Raw genomic sequence first — 27,780 nt, forward strand, 5'->3', positions numbered from 1 at the left:
CGGCAGTGAATCTCTGACAATATTCTGATGAAGGCTTAATAGGATAAAATGGAAATTCCCACTGAAATTCAAGAAAAGCCTACAGTGAAGCTTTTTTCCTGCTGTGCCGGGCAGGGAGCGGTGATCTCTACGGACAGGGCCACACCTCCCTGGGGACAGGGTCCCATGACACTGCCACACACATGTCCCCAGGGCCGGGGCATGGCCCGGGAATCCTCATGGCACCGTCACCGCCAGGGCGCTGCTGCCGACATCATCATAGTCCGAGTGTCCTGAGGGCTGTTCCTTTTAGATTCTGGGACACTTGGAGGGGAGGAGATTCCACATTGGGTGTAATAAATAACGAGCCTTTTGTTCGCTCCCTGACATTGAAGGAATGTTGCCAAGACTTATGAGGCCAGGATGTTAATTGTTCTGCTTTGATCCCCTGACAGACAGACCTTGAAAAAGATATCGCTAGAACTTGTTAATAGTTTTGCTCTGCTTGATAGGCCTTAAAGTAAAAAGCCAGAATGTGTTCTGCTTGCATAATCACATATTGTTTTAAGTGCCAAGAAAGGAGTCAGTGGCTGAGGAAGACTACTCGCCCTCATCCCCCGACCACCAGAAGGCAGAAAAAGACCCCCTAGCAACTGGAGGAGCATGCGCAGAATTACTAAAGGAGGAGCACGTCACCCAAAAACCTAACAGCTAAAAGGAACAGACTAAGGGGGGTGGGGTGCAGCAGTTGATGGAGCGAGACTCCTTGCTGCCCAGCGCTGAATTTGCTTTTGCTTTCTGTAACCAATAAATCTTTTAAATTGTTATTCAATCTTTTATGGCCCATTGCGCTCATTTATAACAAATTTGGTGCCGTGACTCGGATCGAGATTTTGGAGGGGCTCTCTGCCTGCGGGGAGGCGCGCCCCACCATTTTGGTGGCCCCGGGGACGGGAGTCCTATCCCAACCTCGACCGACAAATCTAAAATTAAGAAAGGAAAAGCAAAGGTAGGAGGGCCCAGTTGACCCCTTAAATTTTGTTCACAAAGTCCAGACGAAGACGCAGGATGCGTAAGTATAAGGGATCCGTTCGGGCGGGGTCGGGATCCCGGAGTACAACGTGTGGTGTGTGTGTGAGAGGGGGACTGGCAGCCAGATTCCCCAAGTGAGTGCGGACCCTTATTAGTGTGGTTCCCATTGACCCGCGAGGGCGTGGTCCACGAAACAGGGGAAGCGAAAGTGATTTTTGGTGCGAGTGAAGGTACTCCGGAGGAAATGGGGCAGGGGAAGAGTAAACCTCCTGCAAGTGTTAAACTCCCACTCATACCTAGAGATAGTCTTTTGGGATTTTTACTAGAAAATTGGGACCATTTCCCTGGAACGGAAGGGAAGGATAAGGCAAAAATGATATATTACTGTGTAGAAGTCTGGGGTGGGAACGAGATTTCAAGAAACGTGTTCTGGCCAATATTTGGGTCAACAGAGGATTGGATAAAACAGAGATTAAATATTTGAGTAAATACAAAAAAAAAAAAAACCTCTTTGTTTAGAGGAAAGTGAGTATGCAAAAATCTGGATAGCCCGTCCTGAGGTTTTTATCTTTAAATTGACCGAAAAAGGGAATAACAAAAATAAGAAAAAGGGAGGTAGGAAAGAAGAAATCCTAATGGTACCCCCTCCACATGTACCCCCACCGCAGGCCCCTGCCCCCAGTGCACCCCCCCCCAGAGGAGGATTCGGAGGTGTATGTCCGAAGGGAAGAGGAAAGTCAGAAACGGCAAGTTAGAATGATGGTTGCTGCGGTACGAGAAAGTAGGGAACAGGGTCAGAGGGAGACACAGAGGCGGCCAGTAAGAGAGCTTAAGGAGTCTAGGGATTCAAGGGAGAGACAGGACATTAAGGTGTGTTTTTATTGTGGGAAGAAAGGACATTTCAAGAAAGAGTGTAGGGTCAGGATTCGGGATGAAAAGGAGTTCAAGACAGATTAGAGGGGTCAGGGGCTCTATCTCTTGGGGACACGGAAACATCATAAGGAGCCCTTGATAAAACTGAAGGTGGGTCCCCATGGCCAGGAAATAGTTTTTCTGGTTGACACAGGAGCTGAAAGATCAACTATTCAGTTTTTGCCAAAAGGATGTAGTCTATCTAAAGAGACTGCCACGGTAGTAGGAGCAAAGGGAGAACCCTTTGAGGTGGGGGTTATTAAAAGGGTGACAGTTGAATCAGAATCAAGAATCGGGTTGGGAGACTTTTTGTTAGTATCAGAATCTGAATATAATCTATTGGGGAGAGATATGATTATAGAACTAGGAATTAGGATAGAAGTAGTAGAGAAGGAACTGCAAATTAAACTCTGTCCTCTCAGAGTGGAGGACGAAGAAAAGATAAACCCTGAAGTATGGTATAATCCAGGAAACGTGGGGCAGCTAAAAATAGCCCCATTTTCGGTGATTATTAGAAATCCGGAAGTCCCAGTAAAAATAAAGCAATATCCTATATCCCCTGAGGGTCAATGGGGATTAAAACCTGAGGTAGATAGATTGTTGAGCAAGGGGCTGCTAGAACCATGCATGTCACCCTTCAACACACCGATACTCCCTGTGCGCAAATCAGATGGCACTTACCGGTTAGTGCACGACTTAAGGGAAATTAATAAACGCACAGTGGCTCGGTTCCCCGTGGTGGCAAATCCATATACACTTTTAAGTAAATTGGGGCCTAATAACTTATGGTATAGTGTCATAGATTTAAAGGATGCCTTTTGGGCTTGCCCTCTCGACGAGGCAAGCCGGGATTACTTTGCATTTGAATGGGAGGACCCCGATACAGGGAGGAGGCAACAGCTGAGGTGGACAGTGTTACCCCAGGGGTTCACAGAATCTCCAAATTTGTTTGGACACGCATTGGAACAAATTTTGCAGGATTACCAAACAGGACCGGGAGTAACCCTGATACAATATGTAGATGATCTGCTTCTGGCAGGAGAACATGAGGAGGATGTAAGGAAAGAAAGTATAAGGCTGTTGAATTTTCTGGGACTTAAGGGGTTAAAAGTTTCTAAGACTAAACTTCAGTTTGTAGAGGAGGAGGTAAAATATTTGGGGCACTATTTAAAGAAGGGAGAGAAGAAAATAGACCCTGAAAGGATCCAAGCAATTATGTCACTACCTATTCCAAAAAACAAGAGACAAGTTTGTCAAATTTTAGGACTTACTGGGTACTGCAGGCAGTGGATTGAAAATTATAGCAGTAAAGCTAGATTTCTTTACCATAAATTAACACAGGAAGGGTTAATGAAATGGAGTCAAGAAGACACAGAGAAACTTCAGGAATTAAAGGAAAGTTTGGTCCATGCCCCGGTCTTAAGCCTCCCGGATGTGAGGAGACCATTTTTCTTATTTGTAAACATAGAAGAGGGTATTGCATTTGGGGTACTTACCCAGGATTGGGCAGGGAAAAAGAAGCCTGTTGCATATTTATCAAAAATTTTAGATCCTGTGAGTAGGGGCTGGCCAACCTGTTTACAAATTGTGGCCGGATGTGCCCTATTGGTGGAAGAAGCTAGAAAAATTACTTTTAATGGTAATCTCAAAGTAATGTCCCCTCACAACATCCGGAGCGTATTACAGCAAAAAGCAGAAAAATGGATTTCAGATGCTAGGCTTCTAAAGTATGAAGGAATTCTAGTAGAGGCACCCAATTTGACGTTAGAAACCACTGCACTACAGAACCCGGCCGCATTTTTATACGGGGGACTGGAGCATGAGTGTTTGACCCATGACTGTATAGCTACAATAGAGGAGCAGACAAAGATTAGACCAGATTTAGAAGAAGAGGAATTAGAAAGTGGTGAAAGACTTTTCGTGGATGGATCCTCCAGGGTAATAGAAGGGAAAAGAAAATCAGGGTATGCAATAGTGCAGGGTCCGAACTTACAGGTGGTAGAGTCTGGTGCATTAGATAGATCATGGTCTGCCCAGGCATGTGAATTATATGCAATATTAAGGGCCTTGAAACTTCTTGAGGGGAAGGAGGGGACAATATATACTGATTCTAGATATGGATTTGGAGTAGTCCATACATTTGGAAAGCTATGGGAAGAAAGGGGCCTTATTAACTCACAGGGGAAGGATTTGATACACCAGAAACTTATAGTTGAGATACTAAAAGCTCTGAGAGGGCCGACAAGGTTAGCAGTGGTTCATTTAAAGGGACACCAACGAGGAATAGATTTAAAAAGCAGGGGGAATAACGCTGCAGATCAGGAGGCAAAACGGGCAGCCCTAAAGGAAATGGTCCTAAAAGAAAAATGGGGGCAAAGGGGAGAATATGGAGTCAAGGACGGTGAAAACACTGACACAATGTTTACAAATGAGGAGAAAGAGAGACTTAGAAGAATGGGTGTTACAGAGGAAGCAGGAAAGTGGATATTAGCAGACGGCCGGGAAGTGCTACCAAAGGCAATAGCTCAAAGGGTATTGTATAAGTTACATCAGAAAACTCATTGGGGAGCCCAGGGGCTGGTGGATCACTTTGCCACTAGGTACATGAGCATCGGGCTCCACGATATAGCTAAACATATCACAAAGGGATGTCCTACCTGTTTGCGGGTAAATCGAAGTAACCTCAGAAAATTACCCCATGGGGGAAGGCCTTTGCAAATATTCAAGTGGATTTTACTGAATTGCCAAAGGTGGGGAGGATTAAATATCTTTTAGTAGTAGTAGATCATCTTAATCATTATGTGGAAGCCTTCCCGACATCCAGGGAAACCACACGAACAGTAGTAAAAGCCCTGCTGGAGGAGATAGTCCCCAGGTATGGTGTACCAGAAACAATTGACTCTGATAAGGGGCCGCACTTTACATCAAAGGTAACTCAGGAGCTGGCAGCAGCATTTGGAATAAAATGGGAACAACATACTCCTTGGCCCCGTCAAAGTTCAGGCCGGGTAGAAAGGATGAATGGAGAAATGAAAAAAACCAACTTACTAAATTGGTACTAGAAACAAAATTATCATGGGTTAAATGCATTCCCCTAGCCTTGCTGAACATTCGGAATCAACCCCGGGCGGATTTGGGAATTTCCCCATTCGAGATGTTATATGGCATGCCCTATAGTTTAGAAAAGGCACAGACAAACCCAAATGTTAGTGAACGATACATTAACGAGTATTTAATAGCTCTGATGAAATTCAACAAACAGCTATGGGAAAAAGGAATGTTGGTTCAGAGACCACCATTAGATCTTGTATTACATCAGGTTCAGCCAGGGGACTGGGTACTGATCCGAAGTTGGAAGGAAAATCCGATAACACCCAAGTGGGAAGGACCTTACCAGGTGTTGCTTACAACAGACACAGCAGTACGCACTGTGGAAAAAGGGTGGACTCACGCAAGCCGAATCAAGGGACCAGTAGATCCGTCTAAATTCACCAACGACCCCGGGTGGGAAGTGAAGGGCACACCTGGGAGCCTGAAACTGACACTTAAGAAGCGAGTAAGCTCTAATTAAAAGACAGGCTACATTATTCCCACCCCACCACAGGTATGAGACTTTTTCCACATGGGAGATAGACTGTGGGATCCAACATACTATTCCTTCCTGGCAGAGCTCCGAGCAACAGGAGCACCAGTGGCGGGGGGGGGGAAGATCTGCTGAATACAGCAGTAAGAATAAGATGTAATGCTGAAAATTGCTGGGGAAATTGTAACCCTTTTGTATGCTTTATTTGTTTAGTTTGTAAGGAGGAGTGGTGGACCCATTGCAGCAACAGTTACCCTCCAAGGGGAGTGTGTAAAAATTGTTATTTGGACCAAAGGCTACTCACCTCTCAGGTCCTGGCTACCAAAGTGGCTGCCAGAGAACTTTTAAGAAAATTTTTACAAAGGGGATAAACCCCCAGTTCTATTGTTATCACTCTAATGAACCTGCCCCATTTGTGGCTAGGATAGTAGCCGCCCTGTGCAGACAGGTGGGTACCTGAACTCAGTTGTTATACCCCTCAAATTAAGATCAAAAAGCATGGGTCAAACACCCCTCCTGAAGAATACTCCTGCTGCCGAGAAGATGGAACTCCCCATAGCTCGTGGCAACCGAGTTGATGGGCAAGGCAGAGGAGACGAGAGCAGTGGAGGGGGGGAGCCTGAGCAAAAGGGGAAAACGAGGAACAGGTACCCAGAGCTATTGAGAGTCCAGGGAAAGGGAAAAGTCTGAGGTAAATTGGGAGGAAATAAAAAGAGCAGTTGTGGAAAATGGGGAAGCTACCACCTCCAATTAGGAATCCTATATATAATGCTTTTGAAATCTGCGCTTGCAAGCCATGAACCTTTTAAATGGTCATTAATAAGGTGGGAGGACCAGAAAGTACTTAGTACAGTGGTGACTTCAGGAACCCCCTCATTTAACTGCTACCTTTGTGACTTAACCCAAAACGCACCCATGCTTGAACAAAGGGGGATTTTAGAATTTTAGGAGGGAATTACAAAGATTTAGCGAACAAAAGTAATAATATAGAAAAAGGGGGGACTTGTAATAAATAACGAGCCTTTTGTTCGCTCCCTGACATTGAAGGAATGTTGCCAAGACTTATGAGGCCAGGATGTTAATTGTTCTGCTTTGATCCTCTGACAGACAGACCTTGAAAGAGATATCGCTAGAACTTGTTAATAGTTTTGCTCTGCTTGATAGGCCTTAAAGTAAAAAGAGATTATGTGTTCTGCTTGCATAATCACATATTGTTTTAAGTGCCAAGAAAGGAGTCAGTGGCTGAGGAAGACTACTCGCCCTCATCCCCCGACCACCAGAAGGCAGAAGAAGACCCCCTAGCAACTGGAGGAGCATGCGCAGAATTACTAAAGGAGGAGCACGTCACCCAAAAACCTAACAGCTAAAAGGAACAGACTAAGGGGGGTGGGGTGCAGCAGTTGATGGAGCGAGACTCCCTGCTGCCCAGCGCTGAATTTGCTTTTGCTTTCTGTAACCAGTAAATCTTTTAAATTGTTATTCGATCTTTTATGGCCCATTGCGCTCATTTATAACATTGGGGACAGCACAGAAAGGTGCCTGAGGGGACAGGCAGCTCTGTGTCCCCCTTGAAAGACCCCACCTGGGCTCTGACCACAGCACCCATGGATCTGCTGCTGCCTCCCTGCCTGCCCCCACAGCCAAACCCTGCCAGGGAGTGGCTCTGCATAGGGCACAGGGCAGCTGTGAGGCCTCTCACCTGTGGGGAGGACACAGACCCTCCTCTGCTGTGCCACTCCCTTGGACATATCCCCACTGCCTGGAGCAGGGGGCTCCTGTGGCACATCCAGGACATCATTGTAGCCATCCGGGATTCCTTGCTGGGGCCAGGCAGGGGTGTGGGAAATGCAGAGGGGTCCATGGCAGTGAGCAGCAGCCCTGGCAGGGTCTGGCTGTGCCATCCCCTCTGGCCTCCTCACCAGGGATGTGCTGGTGACCCCTTGGGTCCAGCAGGGAAAGGACAATGCTTCACTGCACACTGACAAGGGGAGCACTTGTCCCCTCAGCTCCCCAGCCTGGCTGTGTCCCCTCTCCCCTGCTCTCCCTGCTGCCTTCCTGCCCTGGGGCCCCACCTGGGGCTGCCTCAGTGTCACTCCCCTCCACACTGTCCCCGCTGGAATACGGCAGCTTCTTGACCCATCCCTGTGACAGGGAACCTGCAGGGGATAAACAGGGACATGGGGGTGGCCTCAAGTGGCACTGCAGGTGACAGAACCTCACACCACACAGCGTGGCTGCTCTGGCACCCAGGGGACACCCCGGCCCATGGCCAGGAGCCACTGCAGGGACACCAGGACCCGAAGGTGCCGTGGGGCTGTCAGGCAGAGCCTTCACTGCACACAGAGCTGGGGCACAAGGGCTGCACCCACCTGGGCCACTGGGCACCTCCTGGTACTCCGGCATGGCCGTGTAGTCCAGCTCCTCGTAGACAGCGTTGGAGATGGCATCTGCAGCTCTGCCACGGCCTGGAACCAGAAGCAACATTTATCTGGGGCACTGGACACTGTGGGTGCCACCACAGAATTCACAGAATGACAGGGTTGGAAGAGGCCTTCAAGATCATTGAGTTCAACCCATGCTGAAACACCTTGACTCAACCATGGCACCAAGAGTCTTATCCAGGCTTTTTGAAACACATCCAGGGATGAGCACTCCACCACCTCTCTGGGCAGATCACTCCAGTGCTTTATCACTCCTTCTGTGAGTAACTTTTTCGTAATATCCGACCTGTATCTTACCTGGTTCAGCTTGAGACTTTGTCCTCTGCTTCTATTTGTCACCTCCTGTTGAAAGAGACCAACCCCCACCTGACTACAACCACTTTTCAGGGAGTTGTACAGAGTTATAAGGTCACCCCTGAGTCTCCTTTTCTCCACGCTAAACAGTCCCAGGGCTTTTTCACCCTCCTCTCAATGCTCTCTGCCTCATGTCTGGGTGCCAAAATCTGTCCTGGTTTGAAGTACAGGTATTTTGCCAAGAAAGGAAGGAACTCCTCCCAATTATTATAATTTTTGAATCGGGGTCTCTCAGGCAGGGATAAGGGGGTAGGAATAACAGCTCTTTACTAATATATCTAACTGGACAAGCAGAAACAACAGCAGGTATGAATATCACAAAGAAATCAGAACAAACATCTCAGTTCCAGTCCCTTTCCGGCCGCAGACACTCTCTTGCTGCGCTCAGCACCGGCGGAGGCGGCAGGCGGGAGTGGGGGGAAGCGGCAGTGCCATGTCCCAGGTGCGAGAAGGACAGAGGAAGGGCTCCCTGCTCACTGTGTGTGTCCTGGTGCTCAGCTGTGTGCTCAGAGGTAGGAGGCTGGAGAAGATGGCAGGGCAGTGTCCGACAGCAGAGAACTGGCTCCTGGTGTTGGGCTGGCGCAGGGCTGGGAATGAGCAGCCCCCAGACTACCCCTAAGACCCCAGTGGGGAGTGAAAAAGGGAGACAGCCCCTGCCCATCCCTATGTCCTGAGCCATCAAGGGCTGGGATGAAGCCTGGCAGATTTCCTCAGCATAATAATGGGAAAAATTCTCCAGAGAGGAGGAAAAAAAAAAGGAACAAACCCCAACCCGCAACATTAGGTCATGTTTGACCAACCTGATCTCCTTTTATGACCAGGTGACCTGTCTTGTAGATGCAGGAAAGGCTGTGGATGTTGTGTACCTGGACTTCAGCAAGGCGTTGGACACTGTCTCCCACAGCACACTCCTGGAAAAGCTGGCAGCCCGTGGCTTGGACAGGAGCACTCTTGGCTGGGTTAAGAACTGGCTGCATGGGGGGCCCAGAGAGTGGTGGGGAATGGTGCTGCATCCAGCTGGGAGCCTGTCACCAGTGGTGTCCCTCAGGGCTCTGTGCTGGGGCCTGTTCTGTTCAATATTTTCATTGATGACATGGATAAGGATATTGAGTCTTTCATCAGTAAATCTGCAGATAACAATAAGCTGTGAGCATGTGTCGATCTATGGGAAGGTAGGAGGGCTCTGCAGAGAGATCTGGAATGGTTGGAGGGATGGGCAGAGTCCAGTGGGATGAAGTTTAATCAGTCCAAGTGCCGAGTCCTGCATTTTGGCCACTATAACCCCCTGCAGTGTTACAGGCTGGGCATGGTGTGGCTGGACAGTGCCCAGGCAGAAGGGGACCTGGGGGTGATGGTGGACAGCTGACTGAACATGCGCCAGCAGTGTGGCCTGGTGGCCAAGAAGGCCAATGGCATCGTGGCCTGGATCAGGAATAGTGTGGCCAGTAGGAGCAGGAAAGTTATTCTTCCCATCTACTCAGCACTGGGTGGGCCACACCTTGAGTGCTGTGTCCAGTCCTGGGCCCCTCAGTTTAGGAAGGACCTTGAGAGGCTCAAACACGTGTTAAAGGAGGGCAACAAGGCTGGTGAGGGGCTTGGAATACAAGCCCTGGGATTGTTTAGCATGGAGAAAAGGAGACTCAGGGGTGACCTTATCATCTGTATAACTCTCTGAAAGGTGGTTGTAGTCAGGTGTACTCATGTGGGGGTTGGTCTCTTTCACCAGGCAGCAACCAACAGAACCAGAGGACACAGTCTCAAGCTGTGCCAGAGGAGATACAGGTTAGATATTAAGGAAAAGCTTTTATCAGAAACAGTGATAAAGTACTGGAATGGTCTGCCCAGAGAGGTGGTAGAGTCACCATACCTGGATGTGTTTAAAAAAAGCTTGGATAAGGCATGTGGTGCCGTGGTCTATTTGAGAGGTTAGGGCATGGGTTGAATTTGATGATCTTGAAGGCCTCTTCTAAACTAGTCATTCTGTGAATTCTGTGGTAGGACCCACAGTACCCAGGGCCCCAGGAAAATGCTGCCTGTGTTTCCAGGCCTTGGCAGAGCTGCAGATGCCATCTCCAACGCTGTCTACGAGGAGCTGGACTACACGGCCATGCCAGAGTACCAGGAGGTGCCCAGTGGCCCAGGTGGGTGCAGCCCTTGTGCCCCAGCTCTGTGTGCAGTGAAGGCTCTGCCTGACAGCCCCACGGCACCTTCGGGTCCTGGTGTCCCTGCAGTGGCTCCTGGCCATGGGCCGGGGTGTCCCCTGGGTGCCAGAGCAGCCACCCTGTGTGGTGTGAGGTTCTGTCACCTGCAGTGCCACTTGAGGCCACTCCCATGTCCCTGTTTATTCCCTGCAGGTTCCCTGTCACAGGGATGGGTCAAGAAGCTGCCGTATTCTGGCAGGGACAGCGTGGAGGGGAGTGACACCGAGGCAGCCCCAGGTGGGGCCCCAGGGCAGGAAGGCAGCAGGGAGAGCAGGGGCGAGGGGACACAGCCGGGCTGGGGAGCTGAGGGGACAAGTGCTCCCCTTGTCAGTGTGCAGTGAAGCATTGCCTTTCCCTGCTGGACCCAAGGGTCACCAGCTGATCCCTGGTGGGAAGGCCAGTGGGCCAGACTTGTGCCAGGGCTGCTGCTCACTGCCAAGGACCCCTCTCCATTTCCCAGACCCCTGTAAGAGTCGGTCTGATGTTTTCTCTGATCTGCCTCGCAAACATCATCAGAGACTGAGACCTGGGACTGCATCGCTTACCCTGAACCGAAGCTCCGGCCTGGTCGAGGTGGATGCTTGAGGGCCAAGGGCTGTTTGTAGCTGTGCCTGGTGCATGTCATGGTACACTGCCGGGTACTGGTTATCGCACCCTGTCCCCACACCTGTGACATGGGGCTATAATTTCCACATACAATAGACCATAAATCTTTCCACCTTTTGGCCAGAAGCCACTCGCTTTGGAAAACGACTATAAAAAGTGACTTTCCTAAAGAAGACTTTGAGATCTCTTTCTCCGCAATGGATTGAAGACGCGTCTCGTCGGACGACCACGAGGATGTGTCCCGTCTGTTGGTAGCTATACCCCCATCCTTTCTCTCTCTCTCTCTCTTCCTCCCTCTCTCTCTCCTTTAACTTTTTTTCCTTTACATCTCTCTCTCTCTCTCTCTCTCTCTCGCTCTCTCTCTCTATCACAATCGCGAAACTGAATTGTTGGCATTAAACTGCATTGCTGCTTTCTGCTGAATAAAACCTGAGTCTCTTGCTCTTTGTCTTTTGCACCCTGGGGTTGAATGAGCCCTCATGACTCCTGCTTGGGTTGAGCAGATCATGACATTGAATTGGCGTCACGGACAGGATTTCTGACAGACAGAAGGGTTGCTGGTTGTGTGTAGTCTGTAACAGGGGAAGAATATCTTGCCTCACCCGCACCTTGCTGGCCACCTTGACAGGGGTGAGCCAAACTATAAAGCAAGAGGGGCATTTCAGATTTCCCAAACTGCACACACCTAGGTGGAAAGCATCCCTACACTCATTTGAGGATTCTGTCTTCAGAAATTCACAAAAGATCTCTTGGTGCAAAAGGCAGAACTGTGCTGTTCTTGTTCTTTAGTACTGTATGAATGTGTACTCACCTCCCTGAGTTAGGGAGAAAACTGCACAGGCTGAGGAGTGCGTGTGTAGCTCTAATCTATTACTGTATATATGTGAACTGACCTTTCCTAGAAATTAGTGAGGGGAAACCTGCGCAGGTTGTGTGTCTGCGTTTCCTGAAAATAAGAGGGGGGAAACTGCATTGTGTGTGTGTGCATGTATACTTTCCCCTTCCTAAGAAACTGTGCAGGCTGTGTGCCTACTCTTCCTGAAATAAGGTGGGGAAACTGCGTAGGGTTTGTATACATGTGTACTAACCTTTCCTAAGAAGTTAGGAAGGGGTACCACGCAGGCTGTGTGTCTACCCTCCCTGAAATAAGGGGCTTGTAGACAGCAAAATCTGTGTGTGTAATTAAGTGCTGATGTCCCTTGAGTGGCTTTACTTTCCTTCTTTCAAAATGACTGAAAATCATAATACAAAGATAAAGCTGCATTTTTCGCTTTACTAGCTAAGTATAATGCCAGAGCCTCCCAAGGGGGAGAAGATTGGGTGCACAGTAACTGGTTTAATTTAGGAAATGTGATTGATAGGATACATTCTTTACAACATGAAACAAAATTCAAACAAGGCAGAAATAAGACCATTCTCTGCTCAGTTCTGGGGGCCTGTCTTACGGCAGCTATAGAAACTCGCTTTACGCGAAGAAGGGAAGAAAGAACTATTATTGACTCCCTACAAAATTTAGTGCAAATTTTGCAAAAACAATTAGATGAAGAAAGGAATGACAATCATACTTTGAGAAATGAAAATTATTTTTTAAAAGCTGTCCTAAGACAAGAACATACCAAAATTCTAAAACACACGACTCACCAAAAGAAACAGAGGAAAAAGTAGAAAAAATGAAGGGAGTCAGATACTCTGCTTTTTCCAAAAATAAATCAGAAAAGGCTAGACAATTCAATGCCAGACAATATTGGTGGGGTTTGAGGTTAAAAAAAGGGATCCCCAAAGATGTTATGAATAGCTTACCACTTGAGAAACTGACAAAAATAGTTTTAAATTGGCACTGTCCCATTTCCACTGTATCAAACTCTACTGTCCAGCCTAGCGCCCCCAATTTCACAGAGTTTTGCTGTTGGGCCAAAGCAGCTTTTTCCTCAGGTTCTGAGCATTGAGCAAAAGCATTCTTCTCAACTTGTAGGATTGGAGCCAAAACAACTTCAGAAGCAGGGAAACTAAAATCTCCGTCTCTCTTAGGTAGGCAGAGAGGCGGGGGTGATTGGCTGTTTTTGAGATCGCTCACCTGAAATCCTGAAAATGGAGATTTATTAATAATAACATTAGTTGGTCCTAAACAGGCAATTATTACTTTTGAAGTTGACTCTGCATTAACAAATTTAGCTGCCCAGAAATGTGGAGTTATTCCAATAAGAAAACAATGCTTTGCCCTTAATGCCTTAGGACTTAGAGAAGAAAATCCTCCTTTGTTTGAAACTACACTGACTCTTATCCTGTGTTTAAAAGAGGTACAGAGTGGGTTCCTTTTGGCAGCAAAATGATTGGGAAGTTAACAGAATTACAGTCCGCATTACATACTGGATAGTTCCATCATTTTAACCTTCTGCCTCTTTGTGGCAGATTCTTTTCTGTTTACTTTTCACAGAAGAATGCCACGGAACATGAAGATTAATTGCTGAATCCCTCATTGAACCTGTATACAGTTATGGCACAGGACTTTACAGCTGTGTTTCATTTTGTGAGACTCAAAATCAAAATTGAACTGCTGAACAATTTTCCCATAAAATTATATGTGGTAAAACAATACAAAATATTGAGGGGAACTCAATGTTAATGTTGTAACACCTGCTACCCAACCACCGGTTATGCTGAGCCTGAAGATTTTTGAAATTGGACCTTAGGTAATTTGGAAAACTGGCCAACAGCCAATATGTTTAATTCGGCACGGCCTTTTAAAGAAGTCAAATTGCCAATGCAAAACAAAAAATAGCCAGATTGTTTCACCTTTTCTAGGGGTGGATAACCTGGTTGCAAAAGCAGGATCCTTTCAAGAAACAAACAAGAGACATAACTGCTGTTGTGTGAACAAGATTGGGAATTTTGAATAGTATTGATTTAGAAGTATCAAAGAATAAATTGGATAACATTTCTTTAGCTCTCTGGTGTATCTGGTGTATCAATTGTGGATGCAGTCAGTTGCTGCCTCAATTATACAAGAAAACTAGGAAGGCACTTTTCCTACTGAAATTTGGAGAATAGTTTGGGATAATGCCCATTTTTTTGAAAAAGAATTCCAACCCTGGTGAAACTACTACCCCAGCATAAACACAGCCACAGCCTTTGCACTGACTATTTGTAATGCTTCAGTACATTCAATATTACCTATCACTGCATTAGGGCTGAATCATGACGGAGCTATTCTCTATGCTTTTGAGCATAGAGGATGGGCCCATCAAATTGGTGAAAAGTAACAAACTATTAATTTGGAAACTTACATTGTCTGGGAACAACAAGGGTTTATCTCTGAAAGTAATGCAATCAGAGCTCAAGACATATGCCTAGACATAGAACAGAATGTCTATAACTTTGAAATTTATGCAAAAGAGATTCCTGAAACATACTGGTGTTTATGGGCAATGGATGTGCGTGCTTAAGAACTGCTAGTGATAGTGATTTCATAGATTTTGAATCTAAAAATCGTTTAAATCTTGTGTCTGTAACTTTACTAAAATTGCTCGTTTTAAAATGGCTTATTTTAGTAGTGTGCCATTTTAAAATGAAATTAATTATTTGAGTTGTAATTTGAAAATTGTTTGTTTTAAAATTGCTTATCTTTATTGTATTGCATCAGGAATATTGATCAAGATTGATTTTTAGTTATTATTTTAATTATGTTGCATTCCCTTTTAAATATTGATTCAAATTGCTTATTATGCATTAACCAAGAAATTATTATTAAATCAGAAATGTAAATTGGAAATTTATTAACATTATTTATCTTTTTGTAGTCAGAAATTGAAATTGAAAATTGATTATTGTATTTTAACCAAGAAATTGAAAATTTATTAACATTAATTCAAATTATGTATTTATCTTTTTGTAATCAGAAATTGGAATTGAAATATTGATTAATTGTTTTCTCTTTCCTTTTTCCTTTCCCTTATCTTTTTCTTACTTTCCTATTCTGTCCAACTTTCTGTCTCTGTTTTCCGGGATATGCTATCAACTCGGACGAGTCCTGAATACTTCACAACAAAACCACAAAGGAGCGCTCTTGATGATGATCATGAGTCACAGGGTGGTGTAAGAGTCGGACCAAAGTTTCTCTGATCTGCCTCACAACCATCATCAGAGACTGGGACCTGAGATTGCGCCACTTGCCCTGAACCAGAGTTCTGGCCTGGTCGAGGTGGATGCTTGAGGGCCAAGGGCTGTTTGTAGCTGTGCCTGGTGCTTGTCATGGTACGTTGCAGGGTACTGGTTATCGCACCCTGTCCCCACACCTGCAACTGCATTGCTACTTTCTGCTAAACAAACCTGAGTCCCTTGCCTTTTGTCTTTTGCACCCTGGAGTTAAACGAACCCTCATGACTGCCGCCTGGGTTGAGCAGATCGTGACAGTTCCCAGCCACGGATCTCTCAGTCCCACAGAGTGGCCTCAGACCATTTGCAGTCCACCAGGGCCAGACTGACGGGCCCATCCCCTTCGCTGAAACTCTTGCGGGCGGAGTAGGCACCGGCAGCTGAGCCACACCCCGGCTGCTGGCAAACCACCTCGGCGTCCTCCATGTCCCACCCGTCATCTCCCACTGAGCCCCAGCGTCCCTGCAGCTTCACCTCCACCCTTCCAGCACAGGGATTGCCACCCCCCGCCAGCCTCAGCTCCACGGCATCTGCACCAGGACAGGGCCTCGGTTCAGCCCTACCCGGGATTCTCCAGCACAAGGTGGCTGTCCCAGCACTGCCAAGGTGTCTCCTCACCTGTGCAGGTAACCCTTGCATCCCTCGCGGCCGTGCCGGCACCTGGCGCTGCTGCCGCAGCTGTGGCCCCGTGCTCACCTTGCTGCCAGGGCAGGAAGGAGGCGCTCAGCCCCCGGTGCCTTCCAGCCTCGCCACAGACCGCACGCAGCACCAGACATCTGCGCTGCCGCCGAGAACACTGGACCCTGGAGACAGCGCCATGAGGATTCCCTGGCCATGTCCCAGCCCTGGAGACATGTGAGTGGCAGTGTGGTGGAGCCCGGCCACCAGGGAGGGACGGCCCTACCAACAGAGATCACCCCTCTCTGTCCAGCGCTGCATGAAAACAGCTCCTGTGTAGGGATTTTTTTGATTTCCGTGTGAATTTCCCGTTCTGTGTATTAAAACCCAGACAGGTCAGAAACTCACTGCCAAGGCTGGCACCTTACCCTCGCGCTGGAACCGCCATCTTGGGTCCATCTGCCATTGCTTGAGGATGCAGGGCAGGAACTGGAACTAGATACATCCCTGGATTTGATGGGATCAGAAGGAAAGAGAACTGGGAGAAAGCAGGCATTGTCTGCAGAGTCTTTATTTGCCGCTGCCAAATGAACACAACTGTTCCCAGCAATACCAAGCAGAAAAAGGAAAGGGCAGGACCTGGACCTATACCCGCAGATGAAGGAGGATCTCCTCCCTGTGCCCCGAAATGTGCAGGAGTCTGAGAGCCACTGGCAGCACTGAGAGCTGGGCTGGGAATGGCTCTGGTTGTTAAAGGACTGTTCCTAAAGGAGGGCAGGTGTTCTGAAGGAGGGCAGTGCCTTCCTGCCCCTCACCAGGAGTCCGCAGTGGCAGGGCAACCAGGCCATGGCCCCTGCCTGTGGCACATCATGCTCCAGGAGGTTGCCGATCTTCAGGGCGGGCTGCAGTGCCCGCAGGGCGTCCATTTCCTGCAGCAGGGCCTGGCTGAAGCCATCCGTGCTCAGCCTGGGCATGGAGGAGGCAGGAGAAGAGGAGAAGGTGTTAGATCTTGTGGGGAGGGAGGTATTGAAGCAGCCGCGATGCCGCTGCTGCCCTGCCTGTCCCGCAGCATCCTCTCCCCAGCTCGGGAATGCTGGGCGGGCATGGCAGGGGCCGTGGCAGGTCCCTCACCCCAGGCTCTGCAGCAGGCAGGCGAGATGCCAGAGCTGCCAGCAGAGCTGCAGGACGCCGTGGGCTCCCAGCTCGTTGTCACTCAGGTGCAGGCAGCTGAGACGGGGCCCCTGCAGCAGCAGGCGCCCGACAGCCGGCAGCTGCCCAGCCTGTGGCACCGAGGGAAACGGGCCAGGAGGGCTTTGGCCTCTGCTCTGGGAGCTGCTTTAGGTGGGAAGGGCGGAGCAGTGGCTGAGGCCGTGGCAGCAGCAGGGGCTGCTGAGGCGGCGATAGCGCAGCATGATGAGAAGCGCCGGCAAAGAGGCTGGGAGGCGAGCGAGGGCCCCCCGAGGGATCGGTGCACTCGGAGAGCTCCTGTCCCCTGTGGCCGGGGCAGCAGCCACCCAGGCACCAAGGCCGCTCCCGTTCGGGTGTCCCCAGCTGAGCCGCTCTGGGCTCAGTGCCGTGCGTGTGTATGTGCCAGGGACAGCTCCGGGACACTGCCCGGTGCCGCAGTGCCCGGCAGAGCGGGGATGGGGCAGGGAAGCTCCTCCCGCCGCCGCCCAGCGAGGGAGCGGCACGTTCTGGCCGTGAGCAATTGCTGCGGTGCAGGTGGATGGGGAGCAGCTACAGTTCCAGCTGTTCCATTTGCTCGGGTTGGGAGCCCGAGAGTAGAGGCCAAGTGTAGTATTTATGTCGGGCCGAGCACCACTGTCACAAACACCAGTCTTTTATTAATATTTCTGCATACCTGCTTTGACTGGAGTTGTTTGTCCCCACCTCTGATTCCTTCCTTCATGGGCAGCTTCAAACACCGCACTGACTTTTTTTTACAGGCTGCTCCTCTCAGCACTGACACCTTCTTTCCTCTCTGCAACTTTCCTTCTTCCTTCTACAAGACTGCTTCAACCGCAAGCTCTTCCAGAGCCAACCGCATAAAGCTGCCTTACACAGGATGCTTCTTTACCTTTTCTGTCCCTTCCCCCCTCAAATTACAACCAGCAGCGACCCTTGGTCTCAAAATCCAACTCCATCTTCAACTGTAACATCTGGCCAGCTAACCTACTCTTTTATAACACACAACCTCATTAGACAAGTTTCTCTTCTCTACAAATTCTCAAACTATACTTCCATACTTACAAATTCTTCTACTCCAGGCGGGAACATATGATCCTTTGCATAACAAAGGGCCGGGAAACACAGTTGGTCTCGGTCAGGTGAGGGACACTGTCAGATATGGCAGGAGACGGGCATGAGGAGGAAAGGAGACTTCGGAATGCACTTCTTGTACCTGGAATTTGAGGGAGGGAAAGCCCTATTCCTTTTCCTGAGACCCTCCTGGAAGGCACCAGCTAAGGCTGTTTCTATGTTGCTGTAGTAGGAAAACATGGATTTACGATGGGCGACTCCTGCAATTTTCTGGTGGGAAACCTGGGGTTGAACGGGGAAGCAAACGTAAGGGCTGGATGTGTGTAGGGGTGTGTTTGGAGAAGCTCTAGCATCGGCGCGGGTCAAGTAAGGTGAAGGTGCTGCCAGTGAAAGTGGATTGCTGCACTCTGTGCCGACAGACACAGTGGTGAGAGCTGAGCCTGGGAAGTTTCCTTTGGAGCGCGTCTGCCGAGCCGCAGGGGCACGGAGCGGCGGGGCAGGAGCGGCTCGGAGCCGCGGCGTTCTCGGCGGCAGTGCAGGTGTCGGGAGCTGCGTGCGGTCGGTGGCGAGGCCGGGAGGCGCCGGGGGCTGAGCGCCTCCTTCCTGCCCTGGCGGCGAGGCGAGCGCGGGGCCACAGCTGCGGCAGCAGCGCCATGTGCCAGCGCCGCCGCGAGGGACCGGGGAGCCGGCACCTGGCAGCGCCGAGCGGAGCCGGGGGCTGCTGCCACCCCCGCGGGGCTGCGAGCACCCCGGCAGGGCAGCGCCCCAGAGATTAGGGCTGGCAGCTCTGCAGCTGTGCACCTGCAGCTGCTCTATCGTGGTCTGTGGGTGAAGGCTGTCCCCATTCATCAAGGTGGCTCTTGGCAGGCTGCAGCAGCAGCAGAGCTGGAGGCTCGGGGGATACAGGAAGGGCCCCCCCAGCGCAGGTGTGGTGGGTGGGGGGGCTGCCTCCCCCGGGCACATCCGGCTGGCAGCCCACTGTGGCGAGGTGTGTGACGCCAGAAGCGGAGGCCAGGCTCATATTTGGGCACGGAGCAGGTGATTGGAGGCCGCGGCCCCAGAGGCGGCCGATGAGGCACCTGCTAAAGGCTGCCCGGCTGCTGCTGCCTGCATTGGCTCGGGCGCTGGCGAGACGTGGCCTGGCTGCGCTGGCTCGGGGCCGCTGCCATGGGGCCGCTGCTGGCGCTGGCGCTGCTCGTGTGCGTGCAGCTGTGTGCGGGTGAGTGGCGGGCGCTGGGAGCGGGGCCCGCGGCGGTGCCGGGCCCGGCTCAGCAGCCTCCGTGCCGCAGGCTCCGGGGAGCTGCGTCTGGTGGGCGGCGGCGGGCGCTGTGCCGGGCGCGTGGAGCTGGAGCACGGCGGGGAGTGGGGCTCCATCTGTGTCTTCGACTCCGACCGGGAAGCCCGATGGGCCAGCGTGGTGTGCCGGCAGCTGGGCTGTGGCCAGGTGGCCAGGGCGTCCCCGTACGCCCCGTTCGGTCAGGGCACCGGGCGGATCTGGCTGCAGCCCGTGTTCTGCAACGGCACCGAGAATGCGCTGGAGGAGTGTCCGCACTTCGGATGGGGACGGCACTTCTGCAGGCCACGAGTGGGATGCGGGGGTGACCTGCACAGGTGAGGGGACGCGCTGGCCGTGCTGGGACAGCCACCTTGTGCTGGAGCATCCCGGGCAGGGCTGAGCCGTGGCCCTGGCCTGGTGCAGATGCCGTGGAGCTGAGGCTGGCGGGCAGCGGCAGTCCGTGTGCCGGGAGGGTGGAGGTGAAGCTGCAGGGACGCTGGGGCTCGGTGGGAGACGACAGCTGGGACATGGAGGATGCCGAGGTGGTTTGCCAGCAGCTGGGCTGTGGCTCGGCTGCCGGTGCCTACTTGGCCCGCGAGAGCTTCGGTAAACGGGACGGGCCCGTCAGTCTGGCCCTGGTGGACTGCAAAGGATCCGAGGCCAGTCTCTGGGACTGCGAGATCTGTGGCTGGAGCCCCTAAAACGTCAACATCCACCATTGGGACGGCGCCGTTGTGTCCCAATTTAGTAGCTGGTCTTGGGGGGGATGTGACCCCTGATGCGCTTAATTAGTTGCCCTGAGCCTGCGCTTCTCCTGCAGGATTTTCTCGGCTGGTCGGAGGTGCCGGAGCCTGTGCCGGGCAGCTGGAGGTGCGGCAGGGCCGGGCCTGGCTTGGTGTGTGTGAGGATCAGGTGGACATGAAGGCGGCCCAGGTGGTGTGCAGGGAGCTGGGCTGCGGTGAGGCGCTCGCCGTGGGCGGCAGTGGCCGGGTTGGGGCGGCACCGGGATCGCTCTGGGACGGGGGCTTCCAGTGCAATGGCACCGAGCCCCTCCTGAGCGCCTGTGCCCGGCGTCCGGCCCCCAGGCAGGGCTGCAGCGGCCGTGCCAGCATCATCTGCTCCCGTAAGTGCCGGGGACAGCGGGGGCTCCTGGGCTCCGTGCGGCATGGCCGCCCTCACCGCCCTTCCTGCCGCAGCCTACACGGGCTTCCGCCTGGGGAACAGCAGCTCGGGATGCTCCGGGCGAGTGGAGGTGGCCGTGAGGGGGACGTGGGGCTCCGTGTGCGCCAGCGAGTGGGAGCTGCCCGATGCGCACGTCCTGTGCCGCCACCTGGGCTGCGGCCGCGCCCTCGCCGTGCCCCCGGGAGGCTCCTTCGGCAGCGGGGAGGGGGCCGCTGCGGCCGGACACCTTCGGCTGCAGCGGGAGCGAGCGGCACCCGGGCCAGTGCCCCGTGTCTGTGCTGGGGAAGCCGCCCTGTGCCCCCGGGAACGCCGCTGCTGTCAACTGCTCAGGTGTGTAGGGCACCTGCGGGAGGAGCCTCTAGGGCTTTTGGGACTGCCCAGGATTCGGGATCAGAAGATGCAGGGTTATTTTGGTATGAAGTGCCTATTGTGAGCATTTTACAGGCGTTGTCAAGTCCGTGCGGCTGGTGGAGGGTGAGACCCGGTGCGATGGGTGGCTGGAATTGGCCGTAGACAACGGGACGTGGCGCCGTGTGCCAGCAGACATTTTGTTCATACGGAATTTCAGTAAGGTTTGCAGAGACATGGGCTGTGGAGGACTGGACATGACTCGGATGGTGGATGGCACGATTTACCTGAACACCATCAACAAGACGGAGAGGGCCATTATGAATAGTGTGCTCGCAACCATCCAGGAGATGACCACAGCGCTGACCAAGGGGCCTGAATGGCTGCCCGATGGTTATTTACAGGACCTCGTTTCCCCTGCTTATTTGGACTGGATGAAAACTGCGCCAGCAGGAATCCATCACGGGGCGGAAATCATCTGCTCAGGTGAGTATCCCTGAAAGAGCCGAAGGTGCCGGTGCCCCGGGTACCCAGCCCAGCCCGGTCCTTCCGTGCCCGCAGGCAGCCGGCAGGTGAGGCTGGTGGGGAGCTCAGGGCGCTGTGCCGGGCGCGTGGAGGTCTATTCCGGTGGCAGCTGGAGCAGCGTGTGCCAGGAAGGCTGGGAGCTGCAGGACGCTGCCGTTGTGTGCCGGGAGCTGGGCTGTGGCACGGCCCTGGAGGCGCCGAGCTGGGCGCGCTTCGGTGCCGGCACGGGGCCGCTGTGGCCGTACATGGCCGAGTGCTCCGGGAGCGAGGAGTCTCTCTGGGAATGCGGGCGCTCGGAACAGCGCGAGTGCGGGCGCGGCCTTGGGGCAGGGGCCGTGTGCTCAGGTCAGTGGCGGGCACGGCCAGATCAGGGTCCGGCAGAGGCCCCGGGGGGGTTGGTGGCCGTGCCGTGACCCCCGTGCATCCCTTGCAGAGCAGATCTCGGTGCGGCTGGCAGGCGGCCGTGGGCGCTGCCGTGGCTACCTGGAGGTGTCCTATAACGGCACCTGGGCCCGCGTGTGCTCCAACGGCACCAGCACCGGCACCGCCGCCGCCGTGTGCCGCCAGCTGGGCTGTGGGCACCGGGGCTGGCTGTCGGCCGTCCCCGGCCAGCAGGCGTCCCGTGCCTGGCTGGCCTGGGTGGGCTGCGAGGACGGGGCCCGCTCACTCTGGGGGTGCCCCTCGGCACCCTGGCAGCTGCAGAGCTGCGGCGCTGGCGGGCACGCCCACGTGGATTGTGAGGAGGACAGCGATGGCAGCACCGAGACAGACACTACCCCATATCCGGAGGGTGCCAGCAGCACAGGTAGCTCTGCCCGTGCCTGCATCCCCCAGCCCGGGCTGGCTGGGATCCCCCTCCCCTCACTGCCTGCCTGTGTCCCCACAGGTGTCCCCAGCAGCAGCACCCTGGCAGTGGGCGTGGGGACGGTGCCTGTGCCAACTGTGCTGTGCGTGGTGCTGGGGACGCTGCTGTGCCTGGCCCTGGGTGCCCTGGCCGTGCTGCTGTGCCGTGCCCGTGCCTGGCACCGAGGTGGGTCCTGGTGGGTGGGGGCCGGGACAGACCCGGTGGGGGGTCCAGGGGCTCCTGCCCTGTGGAAGCAGCTCAGCAGATGGACAGGGATGATCTTGTCGGCACCCACAGTGCCCAGTGCCCCAGATAAATGCTGCCTGTGTTTCCAGGCCTTGGCAGAGCTGCAGATGCCATCTCCAATGCTGTCTACGAGGAGCTGGACTACACGGCCATGCCGGAGTACCAGGAGGTGCCCAGTGGCCCAGGTGGGTGCAGCCCTTGTGCCCCAGCTCTGTGTGCAGTGAAGGCTCTGCCTGACAGCCCCACAGCACCTTCGGGTCCTGGTGTCCCTGCAGTGGCTCCTGGCCATGGGCCGGAGTGTCCCCTGGGTGCCAGAGCAGCCACGCTGTGTGGTGTGAGGTTCTGTCACCTGCGGTGCCACTTGAGGCCACCCCCATGTCCCTGTTTATCATGTGCAGGTTCCCTGTCACAGGGATGGGTCAAGCAGCTGCCGTATTCCAGCGGGGACAGCGATGGAGGGCAGTGACACCGAGGCAGCCCCAGGTAGGGCCCCAGGGCAGGAAGGCAGCAGGGAGAGCAGGGGAGAGGGGGACACAGCCGGGCTGGGGAGCTGAGGGGACAAGTGCTCCCCTTGTCAGTGTGCAGTGAAGCATTGCCTTTCCCTGCTGGACCCGAGGGTCACCAGCACATCCCTGGTGGGGAGGCCAGAGGGGATGGCACAGCCAGACCCCTGCCAGGGCTGCTGCTCACTGCCATGGATTCCTCTGCATTTCCCAGAGCCCCCTGCCTGGCCCCAGCAAGGAATCCCAGATGGCTACGACGATGTCCTGGATGTGCCACAGGATCCCCCTGCTCCAGGCAGTGGGGACATGTCCAAGGGAGTGGCACAGCAGAGCTGGATCTGTGCCCTCCCCACAGGTAAGAGGCCTCACAGCTGCCCTGTGCCCTCTGCAGAGCCACTCCCTGGCAGGTTGTGACTGTGGGGGCGGGCAGGGAACCAGCAGCAGATCCATGGGTGCTGTGGTCAGAGCCGAGGTGGGGTCTGTTCGGGGAGATGCAGAGCTGCCTGCTATCTCAGGCACCTTTCTGTGTTATCCCCAAGGTGTGATCTCGTCCTCTTCAAGTGCCCCAGGATCTACACAGGACCCCTTGGAACAGCCCTCAGGGCACTCGGACTATGATGATATTGGTAGCAGCGCCCTGGAGACGGTGCCATGAGGATTCCCTGGCCATGCTCCAGCCCTGGGGACATGTGTGTGGCAGTGTGGTGGGAGTCTGTCACCAGGAAGGGGTGATCATGTCCACCGTGATCACCCCATTTTGTCCATTGCTGCAGGAAAACAGCTCCGTTATAGGGATTTTCTTTTATTTCAGTCTGAATTTCCCTTTTTTCCTATTAAAACCAAAACTGGTCAGATACTCACTCCCAAGGCTCGGACCTCACTGTGGTGGACGAATCTCCATCCTGGGTACATCAGCCACTCTTAGGGGTGGCGGGACCGGATCTGGAAGGAAGGACACATCCCTGGGATTGGGATTGGTTGGGGGAAGGGGCGTGGAGAAATTGCTGGCATCGTGTGCAGGACTTTGGCACTGCCAAATGCACACATCCTTTTCCTGCAACTCCGAGGGAAAGGGATTTGTTAGGACCTGGACCCACCCCACAGATGCAGCAGGATCTCGTCCCTGTTCCCCACAGGTGGGTGTCACGATCCACTCAACGCGAGCAGGAGTCGTGATGCTTCCTTTGACCCCAGGGTGCAAAAGACAAAAGCAAGAAACTTTTTATTGAGCAGCAAGGAGCAATGCAGCTTATTGCGTTTTAGCAAATCAGTTTTGGGATAGAAGAGAGAGAGAGATGTAAAGGAAACAAAGTAAAAGGGGGGGAGAGAGAGAGAGAGAAAGGATGGGATTATAGCTACCAACAGAAGGGATGCAACCTCGTGGTTGTCTGATGATAGACGCGTCGTTGATCCGTTCGCAAGAAAGACATCTCAGAGTCTTTTTAAGAAAGTCACCTTTTATACTCCTTTTCCATAGCAAGTTGCCTCTGGCCAAAGCTGGGGAGATTTATGGACTATTGTATGTGGAGATCATTGCTCCAGGGAACAGGTGCTGGAACGGGACGCTATAACCAGTACCCTGCTCGAGAGCAGCGTACCATGGCAAGCACCAGACACACCTACAAACAGTCCCTTGGCAAGCATCCACCTCGGCCAGGCCAGAACTCAGGTCCAGAGCGAGTGGTGGGGTCCTGGGTCTCAGTCTCTGATGATGGTCGTGAGGCAGATCAGAGAAACTTCGGGCCGACTCTTACACCACCCCGTGACTCACGATCATCATCAAGAGCGCTCCTTCGTGGTGGTGTGTGAAGTCTTCAGGACTCGTGCGAGTTGATAGCGTATCCTGTAAAAAACAGAGACAGAAAGTTGGATAGAATAGAAAAGTAGGAAAACGATAAGGGAAAGGAAAAGAAAGAAATAAAGCAAAACAATAAATTAATTTTACAATCAATTTTCAATTCCAATTTCTGATTACAAAAAGATAATCTATTTTTTAGTTAAAATACAACACAATTAAAGATAGGGAAATTTAATCAATATTCAAAATGCAACACAACCTAAACAAAGATTTTTAAAACAAGGAATTTTCAAATTAGAAATCAAATAATTAATTTCAATTTAAAATGCAACACATCTAAATGAAACCAATTTTAAATCAAAACCATGTTTTATCTTATTTTAAATCATACATTTCACCTTGTGTCAATAACTTTAGGGATGTCAACAGTTACCAATTTGTGTACTTAATGTAGAGGATTGGTGGGCTGTAGAAGGCCAAGAGAGGCAAAAATCATACCTTGTAATTTTAGTAAAGTTTCAGGCACAAAGGTTTAAATTATTTTTAATACACACTACCCAATTTTTAATAAAAACACTATTGCAAGCAGTTCTTTTTGACGGGCCCATTCTCTATGCTCGAAAGGATAGAGAATAGCTCGGTCATGATTCAGGCCCTCATGCAATCATAGGGAATATTTAATATACTGAAGCATATGTTGTCAGTACAAAGGCTGTGGCTGTGTTTGTGCTGGGGATTGTGGGTAAAATTTACGAAGTTCCAGTAGGATTGGAATTATTTTTCAAAATCAGTGGCACTATCCCAGATTATTCTCCAAATTTCATGTAGGAAAAGTCGCTTCCTCACCTTCTCTTATAATTGAGGCATCAACTGACTGCAACCACAGTTGAGCCTGGATACAGCACAGAGCTGAAGAAATGTTAGCCAATTTATTCATTAATACTTCTAAATCAATACTATTGAAAATTCCCAATCTTGTTCCCACAACACAATTTATAGCTCTTGTTGTTCGTTTCTTAAAATGATCCCGCTTTCAAAACCAGGTTGTCCAGCTGTCAAAAGAGGTTTGCAGAAAAGGTGAGCAAGCTGGCTGAACTACTGAGACATTGCTCTGCATTGACAATTTGATCTATTTAAAAGACCATGCTGAATTAAACAACATTTGTTGTTGGGCAGTTTTCCTAATTAAATATGATCCAAGTAAAAAATTTTTCAGGCTCAACAAAACCGGTGGCTAGGTAATAGATAGTTACAGCATTAACATTGAATTATTTACAGTATTTTGCTTTGTTTTTCCAACACATAATTTTATGGGAAAATTGTACAGCAGTTCAATTTTGATTTTGAATCTCACAAAATAAAACACGGCTGTAAGGTCCTGCTGCCATAACTGTGTACAGGTTCGATGAGGGATTCAGAAATCTATCTTCATGTTTCGCGGCGTTCTTCTGTGAAAAGTGAACACAACAGAATCTGCCACAAAGAGGCAGGAGGTTAAAATGATGGAAGTATCCAGAATTTAACGCGGCCTGAAGTCTGTTACTTTCCCAATCATTTTGCTGCTAAAAAAGGAAGCCACTCTGTATTTCCATAAAACACAGCGTAATAGTCAGTGTAGATGCAAACAAAAGAGGCACTCCACACCTCAAGCTGGCAAACACTCCAAACAAACCATCAGCTCCCCAGCCTGAGTGCTACCCTCTCCCCCAGCAATAATTTGTTCAGCAGAAGCATCAGTAAATGAGAAATTTGCTGTTTGTTTGGGGGAGAAAGCAGAGGTAACTTTAATTACTGAGGCAGGTTTGTCGTAGCTGCTCCCCAAACTCTCAGTTTCTGTTATCGCCAGATTTTTTACAGTTTCTTCTGTTACTGAGAAGATATTACAGTACTGCTTTATCGGGGCATACCACTTCCTGACTGAGGATTTCTGGGCCATCCTGTCAGGGGGGAGATCCCAGTAGTGGCTGTCTTCAAAAACTTCACTTCCTGAGAAGGTTTTTGAATTTTCTCTGAGGCAATTTGCAAGCTAGGGCTTTCCAAGTGGGAGATTATTTTCAGTTGGGTATTCCCCACTACTTCTATTTCATCTCCTCCCACAAGGGTATCATCAATATACTGATAAACAGCCACACAATTAGGATTGGCTTTCTGGACTGGTCATACAGAAAAGTCAAAAGGAGAAAATGTGTCTTTGTTTCACAAGTCCTATATAACTCGTTTGATCCTTTCTTTGGCACCAGAGGGAAGAGGGTATTGTTTTACATATACAGGTAACTGCCCAGGTGATTTTTAGCCAGCAGTGAATTTTATTTCATGTATAGTTTGTTAGCAGCCAGCTTTGCGAATTCTTTCTAGGAGTTGGTCGGGGAAACGAAGTAAAAGTGGAGAGAGAGAGAGAGAGAAAGCATGGGGTAATAGCGACCAACAGAAAGGACACATCCTCGAAATCATCTGACAATATATGTGACTTAATTTGGTTAGGGAAAAAGAGATCTCAAACTCTCTTTAAGAAAGTCACTTTTTATGGTCCTTTTCCAAAGCGAGTAGCCTCTGGCCAAAAGATGGGGAGATTGTGGACTATTGTGTGTGGAGATCATTGCTCCAAGAAGCAGGTGCTGGAACAGGACGCTATAACCAGTACCCTGCTCGAGAGCAGCGTACCATGGCTAGCACGAGGCACACCTACAAACAGTCCCTTGGCAAGCATCCACCTCGGCCAGGCCAGAACTCAGGTCCAGAGTGAGTGATGGGGTCCCGGGTCTCAGTCTCTGATGATGTTCCTGAGGCAGATCAGAGAAAATTCGGACCTAACTTTTCAACACCTCAGCAGCCCGTGCTGATGCCATGACCACTGCTCCGCCCTTCCCAGCTGCAGCAGCTCCCAGAGCAGAGGCCAAAGCCCTCCTGGCCCGTTTCCCTCG

General features: G+C 51.4%; 2 protein-coding genes across 2 annotated transcripts in view; one reads left to right on the forward strand and one right to left on the reverse strand.

The window, feature by feature from the left end:
* Nucleotides 1–27,780, reverse strand: part of LOC130253630 (uncharacterized) — a 112,372-nt gene that overhangs the window by 36,178 nt on the left and 48,414 nt on the right.
* On the forward strand, nt 19,007–23,359 carry LOC130254548 (scavenger receptor cysteine-rich type 1 protein M130-like). The gene is given in 15 exon segments (XM_056494215.1): nt 19,007–19,356; nt 19,427–19,713; nt 19,715–19,748; nt 19,837–20,160; nt 20,216–20,536; nt 20,610–20,791; nt 20,793–20,925; nt 21,040–21,167; nt 21,348–21,429; nt 21,505–21,813; nt 21,902–22,273; nt 22,355–22,498; nt 22,648–22,743; nt 22,957–23,041; nt 23,276–23,359. Coding segments are annotated over 14 exon segments (2,532 nt in total). The 5' UTR covers nt 19,007–19,304; the 3' UTR covers nt 23,025–23,041; nt 23,276–23,359.

The sequence above is a fragment of the Oenanthe melanoleuca genome, chromosome 5, assembly GCF_029582105.1.
Source record: "Oenanthe melanoleuca isolate GR-GAL-2019-014 chromosome 5, OMel1.0, whole genome shotgun sequence".
Taxonomy (NCBI): Eukaryota; Metazoa; Chordata; class Aves; order Passeriformes; family Muscicapidae; genus Oenanthe; species Oenanthe melanoleuca.